Here is an 18,751-nt window from a genome sequence, read left to right as displayed (position 1 = left end):
CCATGGCCGCTGAGCCTGCGCGTCCGGAGCCTGTGCTCCGCAACGGGAGAGGCCGCAGCAGAGGGAGGCCCGCATACCGCAAAAAAAAACAAAAAAACATGCAATCCTACCAAGACATTGTTGATAACACTAATTTTTATTTTTGAAAGATGCTTATCATTATGGGCATAGGAGGTTATAAGCATGGATGCCCCCTGAGCTGTAGTGGTTAATAGGGTCAAAGTGTCCTGCCCTTTGGGAAGAAGCATGAGATTGCTGTATGCTGTACAGTACATATAAAGTAAGTAGTGGAAATTATTATAACTGTTTTTAAAAGGATAAAGAAATTGCAGCAACCTTGGTATTTCTTCTCATTTTAGTAACCCCATTATGTTGCTATCCTGGGTAAGGTTCATAATAAATTTGTAACTATAACACTGGAGTTTAATTCATTTTAAAGAGTGACATAATGAGATTAAGGCATTTAACTGAGGTCATGAAAGTTGGAATATTGAATTTTTAAAGGTTTTAATTAGTTTAACTTAAGTAAAACACTTGAGCCCTTCTTTAATACCTGAAGGCATGGCATAAGAAATGAAGCCTATTGAACAGTTCAAAAGAACTAAGTTACAGCAAATCATTCTTATTATAGAAATGATCATGCTTCTAGTTATTTCTTCTCCAGTACCCAAGTACTAAAATGATTTCTTCATCCTATTCAATTGCCCTGACTTAGGCGGTATGAGATACGGGAGGGGGCTGAGGGGAAAGCAATTAGCAAGATGGTAAATGGTTCATTGCAGTTAATAATGGTTATCTTCGACTGAGATCCTAAACTGTGCTTTTTTTTTTTTCAATGCATGTCTGGAAAATTAGAAGATATGTGTTTGGGGATGATGGTACGCAAAGAGGTCTCTGTATCTATCTCCCTGAGGGAACCAAGAGTCTAGTGGTGTCAGACTTACAGCCAAAATCGTGTTAACTCCATGTGTGCGGTGGAGAGGGTCGGGAACGTTTGTTGGGGGAGGGATGCCACATGGATTCTGTTATCATTAAGAACCTAGAAGCCTTCCTAGAAGGAAGGCCTCTAAGGAAAGAGATTTTAAGGCTTAAAGTACAAAGTCAGGATTGGGAAAGTATATCATCCTGTCAGTCCAATTATTTCTCCATTTCCATGGTCACAGGCAGAGTCTTGGGGAGAAGGGGATGAGAAACAGAGAAAGTGTCAGTGGTATGCTGGTAAATGGCTCTCTAAGGCAAAAGAAAATGTCCTGAATTACAGCATTTGCTGATTTCCATGGTGTGAAAACTCCCACCATGGCTGATTTCAAACTTTCAGCTGGCAAGCCAGCTCTGGTCATACCACACAACTAAAAAGAGCTGAAATTAAATACCTAGGACTTAAAAAGAAGGAGCTGCTTTCACTAAAATATATTTATCAACCAGCACTGCTCTCAGGCTTGTATATCAGAGTATAATACAGGAAGGGGAAAGGCGTTTCAAGGGTACTTTCTCTCCTGGGGTAAGAAATGAAGCAGCTGAAAGGCCAGATCGTGGTCGCAGCTCAAGCTCATGGGGTCTTGGAGAACACTAGACGTACTCTGGCCATTGGGAGTCCTTGCCTCCAGAGCCAAATTAGAAATAGAGGAAAACGGTACCCAAAAGAAGATAAAGGAGACTATATACAGGACATGTAAACCACCCCTAGGAGATTTCTAAAAATGCTAAGGAGATGCTTTGAAGCAGATTGGAGTTACCCCATCAGCAGGGTTGGGGGCCAGGGAATGGATCAGATCCACAGCAAAACTGCTCTATCTCCAAACTGAGTTGGCAGTTATCAATACTGAGATAATTCCCAGTGGCCTCAAGGTGAGGATAAATAACTATTCACAGGAAATTTATTTAAACAAAGTTAATTCTGAAATGATCAAATCACTTCCTAAATATCTCTGACTACAGCAGTCCAAGAAAAGCAAAACCCACTAATGGATACTAAATATTAAGTGGGTTTTTGTGATCACCATATTACCCAATAAGCAAATGCACAGGACTTCCCTGGTGGCACAGTGGTTAAGAATCCGCCTGCCAATGCAGGGGACATGGGTTCGAGCCGCGGTCTGGGAAGATCCCACATGCCGCGGAGCAACTAAGCCCGTGTGCCACAACTACTGAGCCTGTGCTCTAGAGCCTGCGAGCCACAGCTACTGAGTCCGCACACCTAGAGCCCGTGCTCCGCAACAAAGCGAAGCCAACCTAATGAGAAGCCCGCGCACCGCAAGGAAGAGTAGCCTCCACTCACCGCAGCTAGAGAAAGCCTGTGGGCAGCAACAAAGACCCAACACGGCCAAAAATAAATAAATAAATAAAATAAATTTTTAAAAAATTAAAAAAATAAAAAACCACATAAAAAAAAGTAAGCAAATGCTCAGGTATTGTGTATGAGTCAAATGTCATCCAGTCAGTGAGACAGAGTTGTTTTTCTGATGGTGGCAATCCAGGTCCTGATTCTTACGCTGAATCTTTGGTGAACGACAGATTTATAAGCTGTTCAGGATTTAGAATGCAAACAGAGGTCAAGGTAAATTAACTCAGCCATGACTGAATCCCTGACCTTGCTGTCATGAGCCCCAGCTTTAATCAAATGAACTAACTAGCCTAGACGGGATAATAAACCTACATGATAAAATTCTTAGCCAGGGAATCATAAAACAATCTTCATTTATCTTGACAGATGCAGCTGAGATGTAAATGTGAAAACACGTATTAAAAAGATTTTTAGTTGGACCAGAATTTCACCAAAGAACCAATATTTAAAATAAATAAATTTTCTCCTAAAGTACAATTAAAATAGGTAATATAGCTCTGCATTACCTTGCTCTCCTGGTATTCATTGGGTGGCAGTGAAATGTTACTGACAGAATCATTTTAGCTGCAGCATGTCACGGCTAGTTTTACTTATTAGCAATTCATGTGGATATATATCCCCATAGAATATTAATGTAAAGGTTATATTTAGTTATGCTCTTGTGATTTAATCAGACTGTACAAGTTAAGATTAGTTCCTTTTGGGTCATTCTATTGGCTAGCATAAAAACTAAGCATCAGTAAATTAGAGTGCTATGAGATACATAACATTTTCTCCCAAAACAATTGAAATAATTAATCAATTTTTCAGCAACCAACCTGCAGTGGTTTCTTTATTTAGATTAAGAGCTTTAAATGATAGATTTACGTCAGTCTATAGCTATTACTGACAGAGCTACTTCTAACTACAAGGCTAAAATAAGAAATGTACTATTATATTTTCAAATAACATATATAGGCTGAAGACGGAACTGCCAAAAAAATTAGAAAACTCCATTAATTATGGGCGCATTACATTTTTTGTAAACTACAATCAGTGGTCTTTTTAAACCAAGAGCTTCTGATTTTGCTACAGTAATATATACCTGTTAGTAAAAGAATATGTGCTTAAATGTGAGCATGCTTGCTTTCCCTAAAGAGCCTTGATCTCACTAAATACAGAAATAGCTCAGTGAATAAACTGGATGGGTTCATGTATTATTGTAAGGTTTTTAAAAAAAATTTTTTTTTTTTTTTTTTTTTTTTTTACTATTTTTTGCTTTCCAATTGTCCCTGGGATATATTAAAACAAATGCTCTGAATCAGAGGAAGGCTGGACTAGCTGCAGAACTCCGTCCTGCCCCTATGCCTGGTGATTAAAAGAAACATTTGATTGATGGGCTTCAGCTCATTACAAATGTGTTGTCAAGTCATCTAGGGCTTTCAGGTTGAAATTCAGAAGCGATAATAAAACAGAAGGAAGGAATTTTTAAAATCTCTGTTTACAGGCATCAAATTAAAAAAAATCCTGTCACGTCATACAGAGTTTAAAAGTGTCATTTGTGTTCTGACTCCCTGGAGGTGCCAGGCCAGATCACTGGACTTGTGTGCTACAACCCTGACGGAGGGCAGGGGCGTGTCCGGAGAGGGTACTGTAGGAGGAGTTCAAAACCTTGTGTGAACAATCGCTTCAGAATTCAAAGCTGAATTCTCAAAGGGAGAAAGGGGCAGAATGTCTTTAATACTGGTTTCATTCGAATGTAAACAGGATGTTGTCTGGCACCGTTATGAGAGATGCTCTGAAGGAGTGACTGTACCAGATTCATGGCTGGATTTGATCAAACTATAACTTGTGGCTCATGGAAGACAACTCATCAAAGTTTCCTTACGGGAGTTGTAGAGCAAAGCCTACCAAGTCTTGTGTCTGGCATCCCTTGACCCTCTCCCATAGGGGGCCTACACACTCTTTTTTTGCCTCCAGTTTTCATAAAGGTAGGAAATCTAGGCTATCAGACCCAGCCAATGGTTACTCAGAGGAACAAATTGTAAAGCCAGGTGAAATGTTTCTGCATCCCCTACAAGCTCATCCACAGCCTGTTCTCCCTCTGCCTTTTCCCTCCTCACCATCTCTTTCCAAAAAAGATACCCTTATCTTTTCCCATTTCCAGTGGTTCTCAGCTCTGGATGCTCTTTAGAACTGATGTGTTTGGTCTGTTTTTTTAAAAATACAGATATCTGGGCCCTACCTCAGAACAATTGATTGAGAATCTCAATCAAGGAGGTGGTGCCTGAGCATTTAATAGCATTGACTTGTTAAGTATAAGCACTTAAAACATGCAGATAGGGCTTCCCTGGTGGCGCAGTGGTTGAGAATCTGCCTGCCGATACAGGGGACACGGGTTCGAGCCCTGGTCTGGGAGGATCCCACATGCCGCGGAGCAACTAGGCCCGTGAGCCATGGCCGCTGAGCCTGCGCGTCCGGAGCCTGTGCTCCGCAACAAGAGAGGCCGCGATAGTGAGAGGCCCGCGCACCGCGATGAAGAGTGGCCCCCGCTTGCCACAACTAGAGAAAGCCCTCGCACAGAAACGAAGACCCAACACAGCAAAAGCAAATAAATAAATAAACTCCTACCCCCAACATCTTCTTTAAAAAAAAAACAAAACAAAACAAAAAAAAACCTAACATGCAGATTTTGTAACGCTGTTGCAACATTTCCAAACAGGACATTCAGGTAGCAAACTAGCAAATGAAGAAGTCCATACCATGGACTCAACACTAAAAAGGAAAGAACTATTTACACGAACTATTTACATATGCTCCAACTTGGATGGATCTCAAGGGCATTATGCTAAGTGAAAAAAAGCCCATATGAAAAGGTTGCATCTTGTGTGATTTCATTATATAACATTCTCAAAATGATAAAATTACAGAGTAGAGAACAGATTAATGACTTCCAGGGGTTGGGGCTGGAGACAGAGAGGGGGATAAATATGACTATAAAGGGGTAGTGATGGAATAGTTCTGCATCCTGATTGCAGTAGTGGGTACCTGAACCCACACAAGGGATAAAATGACAGGGAATTATACACACCCAATGTCCTGATATCAGTTTCCCAGTTTTGATATTGTACTCTAGCTATATAAAATGTAAACGCTGGAGGAAATGATAAAGGATGCACAAGGACCTCTTGTACTAGCGTTAAACTTACTGTGAATCTATAATTATTTAAATAAAAAGGTTTCTTTGCTTGTTAAATACAAGCGTTTAAAATGTGAAATGTTTGTATTCCGTTAGGACATTTCCATGTTTTTCATATGCTAGAATCCTCTAAAGCTGGAACTGGTCTGGGCCTCTCTGACCTCTGACCTCTGGGAGATGAGAGAAGTAAAAGCACAAACCAGACTGGCCCTAACATCCTCACGGGATACCTAGTTGGGAACATCCAGCGGAATGCTGCCTTAGGTTCCCAGAACCCGGGGTGGGATCTGCAGACAGAGGGACCTGATGGGCGAGACTCTACACGACCCACACCAGTACTACTTCATCACACACGCACATGCGCGCGCGCGCGCACACACACACACACACACACACACACTCACGCTTATGCTTCTTGGTGGCTGCTACCATGGCCCTCACAGTTGTCTCTTCCACCTTTGCATCTGCATCATTGGTTGCCAATCTCTAATCTATATAAACACTCTTGCGGGGTCACTTTACCTGTCTTGGCCTCCCTCTTTGGGAGATGCTTCCACAGGAGGCAAAACCTGGAGATTTTCCAAACCAGGGGGTAGTCTTGTTTTGCTTCCTGTTACATAACTGAGGTTTGGAAAGCGCTGAAGGAAGGAGAGGAGACCACTATGCCATAACCATCTTACCCCAACTTTCCCTTAATAACTCCACTTCCTGTTTACCACCTTTCTTATTTTCTTTATTCCTTCCATCCTACTTCTATGAATAAAAGAGGACTAGGAAATTTTTTTCCAAGTCTTTGAACAAGAAACCTTACTACCTCCATAAATCCATGTGTATACATGGGAGTTATTTTGAGTTACAAATAGTCTGAAATGATTGTAACTTCCTTCTTTACCTAGTACTTACTGTAAAATACACCCTCAATGAGATCTCCCTTGTGGTTTAGAGTGTGCATACATCTCATTTTCATGAACATCTATTTTTAGGATTTTTTTCCAAGAGTGCTGAATCAAATTCTTCCAAAGAATCAGCTAACTTTTTTATTTTTTACATGTTATTTCATCATCCCAGTTGTAACCTGAGGTCTGATCATTATTCTTCTACTATAAAAAGATAATAATAATCAAAATAGTGTCTTCTCCTGGGTTGATTTGCAAGCAGAGCCTGTGACAAAGGCTTATGTGCAGATAGTTTATTATGGAAGTGATTCCAGGGAGCAGGAGTGAGGGGCAAGGGGCTTAAAGCAGGGAACATGGGAAAGACAGGACAAGAGCCCATTAAATTGGCCACTGTTAGAGATGAGTGGTACTCTATTCCTCTGGGACTTTCATAGGAGCCTTATGAAATGTGTCAGAACTGTGTTCCAGAAGATGAAAGGGGAAGCACTTATCCATGGAGTCCTGTGCCCCGTTGTCTATGATGGGGCCACATGGGCTGTACATGTCTGAGTGCCAAACAGACACAGGTATCAGAGAAGCCCCGGACAAGGATCAAGAGATAAAAGATCTAGAGCCCCAAAGTGAGCCTCTGTTGGGCAGTGGAAACAGAGCAGAGCTCAGTTGTTGCCCAAGGACTGGAAATAGAACCAGGAGGATTTGAAGTGGAACTCAAGATGTGTGTGACACAATTATCAACCTTATAACTTCTATAACTTGATACAGAGTAACTAACTGCCGAATGGAATAACCGTATCTCTTTCTATTAACTCCACCAGTGATATTTTAATATCTCCTTACTGTTTTTGTATCTTCAGTTTGTCTCTGAAGATTTAAGAGGGAAAATAAATTTCAATGCTTGGGATAACAGCCCAAGTGTGTTATATTGGATTGCCAAGCTGCATTTTAAGGGGGAAATATTAAAATAAAATGTGAAAGAATTACAAATGAGAGAAATTCACACTTGAGCTGTTTTTACATCTGTGTTTTGATACATTCATATGCTCTGAAGACGTTTTATATAAGGTTTTATTTATGAGAAATAAGTGGGGAAAGTAGAAGCTTCTTAAGAATTATTGAATACTATTTCAGGTAAATTTTATATATTCCAATAATCACAGTTATAGAAGCATAATTAACCCTTAATTTATAGAATTTATATAAAGACTACATTAATTAGATCATTAATAGACTGATTAATTATAGCATATTAAATACTCTCCTAATAATAGCCAGTTTATTGAGTACTTACTAAGTCTCAGGAATTGTTCTAAGATACATTAATTCATCTGATCCTCACAATGCCTCTAGAGTAGGTACTACAGATCTCTCATTTTAAAGCTGATGATGAAACTGAGACACAAAGAGTTTACCTTATCCAAGCTCACATGGCCAGTAAGTGGAGCAAAAAATACTAGTGTAGTGTAGTTAATATCTTCATTTTTAAAAAAAAAAGTTTATGACAGGTTAGAATAGATGAATGTAGGGGCCACGTGGTCAAAATAAAGTCTGGACTCGCTCTCTGCAATGATTAAGGTAATCCAAATGATAATATGTCAGTAAAGACATCATCCATTTCATTGCAGGACACAGGCAACTTTGTCAAATCTATATTTTGCTTGCAAATGTTCATCCCAATATAGGAGATAGAAAAATAATATATTAGGATAAAGAATAGAGAAAAAGTGAGGGAATAGCCAGGCACACTTGTATTCTGTCAATATACTCACAAACCAGTTCTACGAAGTAGAAAAATTAAGGCATCATTCAGCAGTTTAGGGTTTGAGTTATAACAATTAGTTGTTAACTGATTAGCAATATAATAGAATTTGCTACACTAGTTTGCATTTGTAGATGCTGCTAAGAGTTTTTCAAAGGGACAGCTGTGTTTCCATATGATAGGCCCTGATCATATCCAGGTGCTTTCCCATATAAGGTCATTTCCTACTCTGATAAAGTTCAGGATATCAGTCACTAGCTAGTTTACAAAATGATTCACTTGTGCTTAATTAAATTATTCAAAGAGTTTCTGTGGAAGTACAGAGAAGTCTTGTATTTCTTGTCCCTTTTCTCCATGACTTCTGACTACTTACAAATGTCTGAATGGTCTGCTTTTGATATAGATACACACCTTCAGATAAGCTCAGGTAAGAATTCCTTTTCTCTAATTTGAAAAGATACATGCACCCCAATATTCACAGAAGCACTATTTACAACAGCCGAGATATGGAAACAACCTGTATGTCCATCGACAGATCAATGGATAAAGAAGATGTGGTATATATATATCTGTACAATGGAACATTACTCAGTCATAAAAAAGAATGAAATAATGCCATTCGCAGCAACATGGATGGACAAAGAAAATATCATACTAAGGGAAGTAAGTCAGACAGAGAAGGACACAGATCATATGATATCACTTATATGTGGAATCTAAAAAAAAATGATACAAATAAACTTATTTACAAAACAGAAATAGACTCACAGACATAGAAAACAAACTTATGGTTACCAAAGGGGAGGGGATAGCAGGGGCGGGGGAGACAAATTAGGAGTTTGGAATTAACATATACACACCACTATATATAAAAAAGGTAAACAATAAGGACCAACTGTGTAGCACAGGGAACCATATTCAATACCTTGTAATAACCTATAACGGAAAAGAATCTGAAAAAGAATATATATATACATATATATATGTATAACTGAATCACTTTGCTTACCCCCAAACTAACACAACATTGGAAATTAACTATACTTCAAGAAAAACAAACAAAAAACAGGTGTTTTCCACGGGCTAAAATGGAAAGGGCAAATTTCTAAAATCCTATTGAAAAGGTGCAATCTTCATATGCTCTACAATCTGCATGAAATTCACCATGCTGGAATGGAAGAGTGATTAGGTCTGGTTTGAAATTCCACATCAAATTCATGAAGTTTTACTTTAAACCCATTTGGGTGGAAGAAGTGATGTCCTCACAACACCTTCCCCCACTTCTCTGCTTCACCTTATTCCTCCCTAACCCCGTGCCCAGTCTGTACTCACTCAGCTTCCTCCTCGTCATGCACCTCATGCTGTGCCTGGCACACAGAGGAAACCGCTGCTTCCAGCTCCGACATTCCACCCTTCTAATATGATCCCACAAATATTTATCAAAAAGTGCCTGGTCCATCATAGGCAGTGCTCTTTTTTAGCACTGAGGATGCATCACTGAACACAAGAGACTACACACACACACACACACACACACACACACACACACACACACACAAGATTAACTAAAAGTTTAAACTAAATGCTAAATATTGGGAAGAGAAAATTTTTTGAGAAAAATCCAGTACTGAAAGAAGAAATAATATTCTTTGAAAGTGGAGAGAGTATCCTAGATTATTTTATTAGATCATGAAAACTTCAAGATCTTTAAATTTCAAAACCTTAAAAAGCAACACAATCACATGGTTTATAACAGTATCTCAGTTTAGTTTTACCCTGCATTTCTTTTACTTTGGGTAAGATTAAGAAATCTTTTACTATATTGAAAAGTCATATTTCCCTAGGATGAACTAGCATCTCATATTCTTTTGCCCTATTGTCTAATGGGCAAATTTTTTATTGGTTTGTATGAGTTAAAAATTTTTTTCCAGTTTGATTATCTTGTGACTTCACTTATCATGATTTTTTGCTTTGCAGGTATTATTTATTTTTATGTAATCACATTTGTCCCTTTATTCCTTAATGATTTCAAGGATTTGTGATATAGGAAAAGGGCCTTTCCCCTCTAAGGTTATAAAAGAATTCTCCATGGCCTCTTCTAGTTCTATTATAGTTCCATTTAAAAATATATATATTTAAATCTTTAATATATTTTAAATTTACCTTGGGGAGGACTGTGAGGTATAAATTAAACTTTTTCTTCCAACTGGCTATTTAGATAGATACTTTGGCTATTTAAATAGATGCTTTGTATGTTAAGGAAATATCTATTTGTTCCTTTTTAAATATGAATCAAGAATAAATATCAACTTTTTTTAGGTTTTTTTAATTGAAGTATAGTTAATTTACAATGTTGTATAAATTTCTGGAGACATATAGGTTCTTGATCTTTTAGCATACCTAAATATGGCCACATTTTTCTCCTTAATCTTCTAATATGGTGAGTTCTGTTCAGATTTTCTAATATTGAATTTACAGAACTAATCTTTACATTCCTAGAATAATCCCATTTGATCAATGTGCACTCTCTTAACAGGCTGCCAGATTCTGTTGGTTAATTTGGGATTTTTGTATCACTAAACATAAATGAATTGGTCTATAATTTCCTTATTACTGCATTCTTTGTCAGATTTTACTCTTGAGAACTTTAGGAACTGTTAAGTGTTCAATAAATGCAGTATCATTGTGATACACGTCCATATTTTAAGACAGCAACCAGTAAGTGTCTTGGGTTTTTACTGCATTTCTTTATCCAATAGAAGATTTTGTTAATAAGCCATATGAGACATATATACACTAATTTGTATAAAATAGATAACTAATAAGAACCTGCTATATAAAAAAATTAAAATTCAAAAAAAATAAAGACATATGAGAATATATGAGACAGTTTTTACTCCTTCCAAATTTTGTAGGGAATATGCTTGAGATAACTCAGTAAAAGATTCAAACATCAGTCAATCACCATTTCCTGGATATAATTCTCATTAATTTTTCCCAGAACATTCATATTTTGTTGGGTGTTTGCATTATCATCTTTCAGTTATGGAGAAAACTACAGATGTACTTCTTCTCACTATGAATTCTTCAGATAAGCAAGAGACTGTATGTATTTTTGGAACTGGAGATTTTGGACAATCACTAGGACTTGAAATGCTCCAATGTGGTTATTCTATTGTTTTTGGAAGTCGAAACCCCCGGATGTCCAGACTGCTGCCCAACGGTGCAGAGGTCCTGAGCTACTCAGCAGCGGCCCAGAAATCTGACATTATAATCATAGCAATCCACAGGGAACATTACAATTTTCTCACAGAATTAACTGAGGTTCTCAACGGGAAAATACTGGTCGATGTCAGCAACAACCTCAAAATCAAGCAGTATCCGGAATCAAATGCAGAGTACCTTGCTCAGTTGGTGCCGGGAGCCCACGTGGTAAAAGCATTTAACACCGTCTCAGCCTGGGCTCTCCAGTCAAGGGCACTGGATGCAAGTCGGCAGGTAAGATTAAACTGATAAATTTACATTTCATCTTAAAAAAGTGAATGTTTTAATATGTGCTTACCTCAAAGATTCCAAAACATAATTCCAAAAGTAAACACTTCATTCTGCTAATATGTGCCATGAATAACTTTCTTGGGCTTGACCAAGTAGGGTAACCAATTGTAGTGAAACCAGTTGTAGTGATTTATTTAGCACTGTCTGTACCCTCAGCTTTTAGCTTGATGGAACCCAACGGTGTCAGCCTCTGGAGCCCTCTTCTCAGTACTAGAAAATATCACTGCTAAATTGTTGATGGGTATCCCTTCCACTCCCATTACCTTGTATGAAATGGGTTCCATTTATTCATTGAGATTAAAAGCAATCCATAGGGCTTCCCTGGTGGCGCAGTGGTTGACAGTCCGCCTGCCGATGCAGGGGACACGGGTTCGTGCCCCGGTCCGGGAAGATCCCACATGCCGCGGAGCGGCTGGGCCCGTGAGCCATGGCCACTGAGCTTGCGTGTCCGGAGCCTGCGCTCCGCAGCGGGAGAGGCCACAACAGTGAGAGGCCCGCATACTGAAAAAAAAAAAAAAAAAAGCAATCCATAAGTGATACGGCACCCATGAATAGAGAAGGGAGATCAAACTGTTTGCATTGTGGAGAACCAAGTCTTATCATAACAGCGTGATACGCTTACAGCCACTCTCAACTTAAAACCCTGGTACTTAACTATCCAACACACATGTGCAAGTCTAAACCATCATCTTGTTAAATATGTCCTTTCTACAGCCTTGTTTGAAAAGCAGTTAACTACCATATGGCATTGTCTTGCACAGTGCTTATACAGACTTTCAAAATAATTACTAAAGAAAGAATAAATACAAAGTGAATTATTTTAACCCAGGTGTTTGTCTGCGGAAATGACAGCAAAGCCAAGCAAAGAGTGATGGATATTGTTCGTAGTCTTGGACTTACTCCATTGGATAAAGGATCTCTCATGGCAGCCAATGAAATTGAAAACTACCCACTGCAACTATTTCCAATGTGGAAGTTCCCCTTCTATTTGTCTGCTGTTCTGTGTGTATTCTTCTTTTTCTACTGTGTAATAAGAGAAGTAATCTACCCTTATGTTTATGAAAAAAAAGATAGGACATTCCGCCTGGCTATTTCTATTCCAAATCGTGTCTTTCCAATAGCAGCACTTACACTGCTGGCCTTGGTTTACCTCCCTGGTGTTATTGCTGCCATCCTGCAGCTGTACCGAGGTACAAAATACCGCCGATTCCCAGACTGGCTTGACCACTGGATGCTTTGCAGAAAGCAGCTTGGCTTGATAGCACTGGGATTTGCCTTCCTTCATGTCCTCTACACACTTGTGATCCCTATTCGTTATTATGTACGATGGACATCGACCAACAGAACCATTGCCCAGGTAAATCTCTACTCATTTGTATTCTCCTATTCTTTAAAACAAAGAGCAATCCTGCTACATCATTTTCCACTTCACAGTTATAGAAAATCACTCTTCTATGCATCTTTATTTTTTTAAGTAGCTATAATTAGACACCTCATGTTTGTTTTGGGGGGTTTGTTGTTTTGTTTTGTTTTTTACTGAATCTGGTTGAAACCTCATACACCTATTGAGGATGAAAGGTAGATTCCCAGGTCCACTTGGGTCCATATCTGTATTCCCAGGACTCACTGAGATACTGACAAATGAACAGATTTGGAGGCTCAGGAAAACCTAATGAACCTACTTGAGTTACTTCAATAAATGGAAGCCAAGGTGTTTTCAAGTTTCTATTTTTATGTATGCTACTTCCTTTTGGAAGTCAAAACCAACCATTTATAAGTGAGGGGGTTGTCCAAACATGTGCCATAGGAATGTAAACAAATTCACAAAAGGGTGCTTATAACTCCATTAATGTTTGACTTGTGGGATGCTGTCCTCAATAACTAGAAAACTAAACAATTCTGAGCAAATGTCAAATACTATATTCTGCATAGTCAAAATATTCAGAGAAAATCAGCTCAGGGAGTCTTAAAGCAGTCCCAGAGGAAGTTCTATACATCAGTTCTAGTTTGGAAATAATTTATTTTGATCAGTCTTACTGCAGTCTCAAAGTGCTGGGTCTGTGGATTTCTCTACATCATTTCCGTAACAAATACATGGGATGTCCTTGGGTAAGAGTCATGTTACAGGGGCCAGATTTCTCTCAAGATGTGATGCAACAGACTTGATGCTATATTACAACATAAAAAACATGAAAGAACTCAAACTTCATGTGTGTGAATAATCAGCATATAAAGCAGTAAAACAGAATCCTGATGTAATCATTTGAGAACAATCAATTTTTGCTTCGGGAACAAGAAGCCATATGGTAAAAAAGGTTTAAGTAAATGTTTATTTTGTTTTGGGATTTATAGGGTCAATTAAAACTCTCTATACAACTCCTGGAGTCAACTATCATAATAAAGTCCCAATAGAACCAATTACTTTTTCTATCAAAAAAATATAATATCTAAGTGTATTTTTCTAAGTGTAATTATTTTCAGTGATTGTTAAGAAATGTTATACAATTTTCCTTGAGCAAAGAAACCATGCAGAGGTATTTTTTCATCCCCTTAAAAGTTTGGGCAGTTTGTAAAAAATGGAATTTTAAAAAATTGCTTATAACTTTTCTTAGGCAATAGCCAAGAAAGAAAGTCCATTTAGTACCTCTACTGCCTGGCTCAGAGATTCATATGTCGCTCTGGGAATGCTTGGATTTTTCCTGTTTGTACTCCTGGGAATCACTTCCTTGCCATCAGTTAGCAACATGGTCAACTGGAGAGAGTTCCGATTTGTCCAGGTAAAGGACTTCACGATTTAATCTACTTTACAGTGCAAAATGATTCTGGCTTTACAAGTATTCTCATTTTTCTCTCATAACCTGTATAAATTTTCATTTTACTCCATCACTTCCCTAGCAGTCTCATAAAAATAGCAACTGAAACAAGTTCAAATTAGAAAATGCTAAACTCTGGTACCAAAAGGCAGATTCCATAATGGTTTAATTTCCTAGCAGGGCATCCCTTGCCAAGATTCCTGACCACTCCCAGGGCCACAGCTAAGAGTATAGACTGAAAAGCACCAACTAGTATTAAATTCTGTGTGTGGAGATGTACTAGGTGCAAGGTGGAGAGAAACCCAAACACAAAATTTCTACTTCTGAAAACCAGCTTTAGAATATGGACTTATTGATATGAAAAGGCATATAATGAAATAATCTTTAAAACCTTCAAAGCAAGATACGCTAGACTGTTATCATACCAGATTCAACGCTGGACTGTAAGAGGGAAAACCGGTTTTTCCACACATCAACCACCAGATACCTCATTAAAAGCAGCTGGTGGGTTTCCCTGGTGGCGCAGTGGTTGAGAGTCCGCCTGCCGATGCAGGGGACGCGGGTTCGTGCCCCGGTCTGGGAGGATCCCACATGCCGCGGAGCGGCTGGGCCCGTGAGCCGTGGCCGCTGAGCCTGCGCGTCCGGAGCCTGTGCTCCGCAACGGGAGAGGCCACAACAGTGAGAGGCCCGCGAACCGCAAAGAAAAAACAAAAACAAACAAAAAAGCAGCTGGTAACTAATCTTACAGACCAGTGGTCTTCAAAGTGTGGTACCTGGACCAGCAGCGGCAGCATCACCTGAGATCATGTTAGATGCAAATCCACAGGCCCCACCCAGACTAAATGAATCAGAATCTCTGGAGGTATGGCCCAGCAGTTTGTTTTCACAAGCCCTCTGGGTGATTCTGATGCATGCTCCCTGTGAACCAGTACAACAGAATAGATTATTAGTAACTGAAATCAGCTTTGAACTTTATAGAACAATTTGAATTTCAGAAGTCTTGCAGTTTCTCCCGGGTACCAAATGCAGTCAAAATTTTCTCATGTTTACACCTTTATTCAAGACATTAAGACAGAAATAAACATTGAGCTTTGTATTTAGGCCAAAACAAACAAACAACCAAAAGCAAAGTTTGCTAATTGCTCTTCATTGCGACAGAATGTAGCTAGCATCTGCTCTTAGTCAGCAACATATACTAATATGGTGCTTCTTGAGGACATACTGTATCTTACTCATCTCTGGCCTCCAGAAAAGGTGATTCAGGAAAGAGTTTTACCGTTGAAGAAGAAGGTACATTATTTATTCTAATGCAAAAGAATTTACTCCTGGGAATCTTTCCTAACCTAATCTTTCCCAGTTAGGTTAAGATGAAACCACCATGTCATTTGCAAGCACAGTCTTTTTATTTATTTATTTATTTATTTGGCTGCGTTTTTTTCTTCGTTTTTTTTTGGTCTTCATTGCTGCGCGCGGGCTTTCTCTAGTTGCGGCGAGCGGGGGCTACTCTTCGTTGTGGTGCGCGGGCTTCTCATTGCGGTGGCTTCTCTTGTTGTGGAGCACGGGCTCTAGGCGCGTGGGCTTCAGTAGCTGTGGCACATGGGCTCAGTAGTTGTGGCTCGCGGGCTCTAGAGCACAGGCTCAGTAGCCGTGGCGCACGGGCTTAGTAGCTCCACGGCATGCGGGATCTTCCCCGACCAGGGCTAGAACCCATGTCCCCTGCATTGGCAGGCAGATTCTTAACCACTGCGCCCCAGGGAAGCCCAGCACAGTCTTTTTTTAAATGATATACTGATCATCCTGAAGGAGAGTTAATGCTTTTTCAGGACTTCGCAGTGTTCTAAATATTACAGGTTTCAAAAGTTTGTGGCTTTGACAAATACCCTTCATTGGCTTACAGTGTAAACAGTGTTAATGTATATGTTTTTGTTTCTTGCTTATAGTCCAAACTGGGTTATTTGACCCTGATCTTGTGCACAGCCCACACCTTGGTGTACGGCGGAAAGAGATTCCTCAGTCCTTCAAGCCTCGTCTGGTATCTTCCTTCAGCCTACGTGATAGCACTGATCATCCCTTGCACGGTGCTGGTGATCAAGTTCATCCTTATCCTGCCATGTATAGACAAGACCCTTACACGGATCCGCAAGGGCTGGGAAAGGAACCCGAAATTCTCAGAATCAGCATTGAATGGAAAAACAGATATTTAAAGCAAAGTTCAATTCACCTGGACTTCTTAACTATGGTGTTGTATGTTTAGAGAATAATAATGGGTGCGGTGAAGAAAGCGTTTTTCTCCCACCACAGACTGAAGCTTGTGAACAGAAAAAGAAATCATGCCTGACTTTGAAAAACGGACACCGTTTGATCTCAGGCTGGTGTTGAATCGGTGTTGGCCCCTGCCTCTCCTTTTGCTGGAGTTGGGGGTGCTGAGGTCACGATTAGCTTTGTGGTTTCACACTAGGAAGCTTCTTTGTTGTGGGCAGCATGCATGACCTAATGTCTTGCAAAATCTAGGGGAAGTCCATGCACTTTCCTTCTCTGGTTCAAGGGCAGAGAGCAGTGAAAGAGAAAACAGTAAGATGGTGGCTACTGATAAAGGCTTTATTAGATATGTCTGAAGAAGAGGGCCGAGGAAGTAAAAGGAATGAGATTTTTAGTTTGGTTTTTGGCAGTGCAGATTATCATAAATATTGCCATGGTGAATTCTGTAGTTGTGTGTGCTCCTTGATTTTGTTACCAATATGGATGTGTAGTGTGGGGAATTATTTTATAAAACAATAAAAATATCACGATTGGAAGTAATCATGGTTTGGATATATAAAAATCTATATCATAAGATATATATCCTTCCTCTACAAAGGAATAGGTATAGGAAAGATTGAGTTAAAAATGAGGGATACCCACTTGGATTTTCTCAGTGTACAAGAAGCAAAGAAGAGCTGATAAAAGCCCTTGTGCAAAAAGTTCAAATAAACCAAAATTTAAATAAATTTTGTAAAGTTGCACTATATCAGGTTTGGTATTGTTTAGGTTTTGTGGTATGCTTTGTAAATAATATATTCCAAATTTTGTTCAACATTAATCATCTATGAAATGCATTTCTAGTATAAAAAAGTAGCTTCTGTAGTTTGTCATAGTTTGTTGTCAATTTAAGCAGTGAAATTAAATGAATAATGAAAGTGTAAGTTGGACGGATACTTAGATGAGAGAGAATTATGGTGTCTTCGGGGAGAGAGGTGTGAGCAGTAGTTGTAGCAGGAGACTTGGTTCTTTCTCAAATCCTTGCTGGAAGGCAGGATGGCTCTCTCTGCTTTTGTGTGCTGATGAGGCCATTTCCAAGACGGCCTTCAGCAGGATTATCCTTCCTGGCTCACACATAGAGCTGAGAGGAGCCTCATGTGTGACCTTCCCACACACCGAAACAACCAAAAGGCTTCGGGTTTGACATTTTTCTGCCTGCTCCACAAAGGCCATTTCTTTTACTTTTTACTTTTATTATCATATATTCGATATGACCTTATATAAAATGATTAAAATATATTAAAACATCACCCACAATCCAGGATATTTTTCTATAAAACTTTTTGAAAATAGTTCTGCCTATACTATATATTCAATTTTGTACCCTTCCTTTTTCACTTAATATATCGTGGCTTTGTCTGCTTACTTACATGGTGTATGTATTGAATCAGTGGCTGCATAATATTACATCAAATACGCATTTATTTAACCACTGCCCTAATTCAACATTTAGGTTATATCCATTTTTTACGAAAACATTTCATAGGCTATCTTGGCACGTACAATTTTTCCATATTTTAAATTACTTCCTCAGAATACTTGCAAAGAATTGGGATTAAAAAGTAAAGAACTTTTAATAGCATTGGATACATATTGCCAAATTATTTCTAAAGTCAATACCATTGGCACTGAATGAGGGTGTTGGTTTCATTATACCCTACCAGATTTTGTTTTTTATTTCAATTTGTGTTAATGAGAAGATACACAGAATATATACTCCATTACTTTATTCTTTTTTTTTTTTTCTTTTTTTTTTGCGGTATGCGGGCCTCTCACTGTCGCGGCCTCTCCCTTTGCGGAGCACAGGCTCCGGACGCGCAGGCTCAGCGGCCATGGCTCACGGGCCCAGCCGCTCCGCGGCATGTGGGATCCTCCCAGACCGGGGCACGAACCCGCATCCCCTGCATCGGC

General features: G+C 39.2%; 1 protein-coding gene across 2 annotated transcripts in view; it reads left to right on the top strand.

Annotated features, from left to right (window-relative positions):
• The window catches only part of STEAP4 (STEAP4 metalloreductase), a 22,286-nt gene extending 3,741 nt beyond the window's left edge, over positions 1 to 18,545 (top strand). Inside the window, exons 2-5 of one of the 2 annotated variants that reach the window (XM_007111014.4) lie at positions 11,218 to 11,672; positions 12,559 to 13,086; positions 14,342 to 14,506; positions 16,483 to 18,545. In XM_007111014.4, coding sequence (XP_007111076.1) covers positions 11,220 to 11,672; positions 12,559 to 13,086; positions 14,342 to 14,506; positions 16,483 to 16,746 — 1,410 coding nt within the window. In that variant the 5' untranslated portion in view covers positions 11,218 to 11,219 and the 3' untranslated portion in view covers positions 16,747 to 18,545. Of the gene's footprint in view, positions 1 to 11,080; positions 11,673 to 12,558; positions 13,087 to 14,341; positions 14,507 to 16,482 lie in introns of those variants that run through there. The other variant, XM_055084960.1, reaches the window with a different exon arrangement.
• The last annotated feature ends 206 nt before the right edge of the window (positions 18,546 to 18,751 follow it).

This window comes from Physeter macrocephalus, chromosome 5 (genome assembly GCF_002837175.3).
Source record: "Physeter macrocephalus isolate SW-GA chromosome 5, ASM283717v5, whole genome shotgun sequence".
NCBI classification, from domain to species: domain Eukaryota; kingdom Metazoa; phylum Chordata; class Mammalia; order Artiodactyla; family Physeteridae; genus Physeter; species Physeter macrocephalus.
The sequence above is the reverse complement of the archived record's forward strand: the minus strand, read 5'-3'. Positions and strand labels throughout refer to the sequence as shown.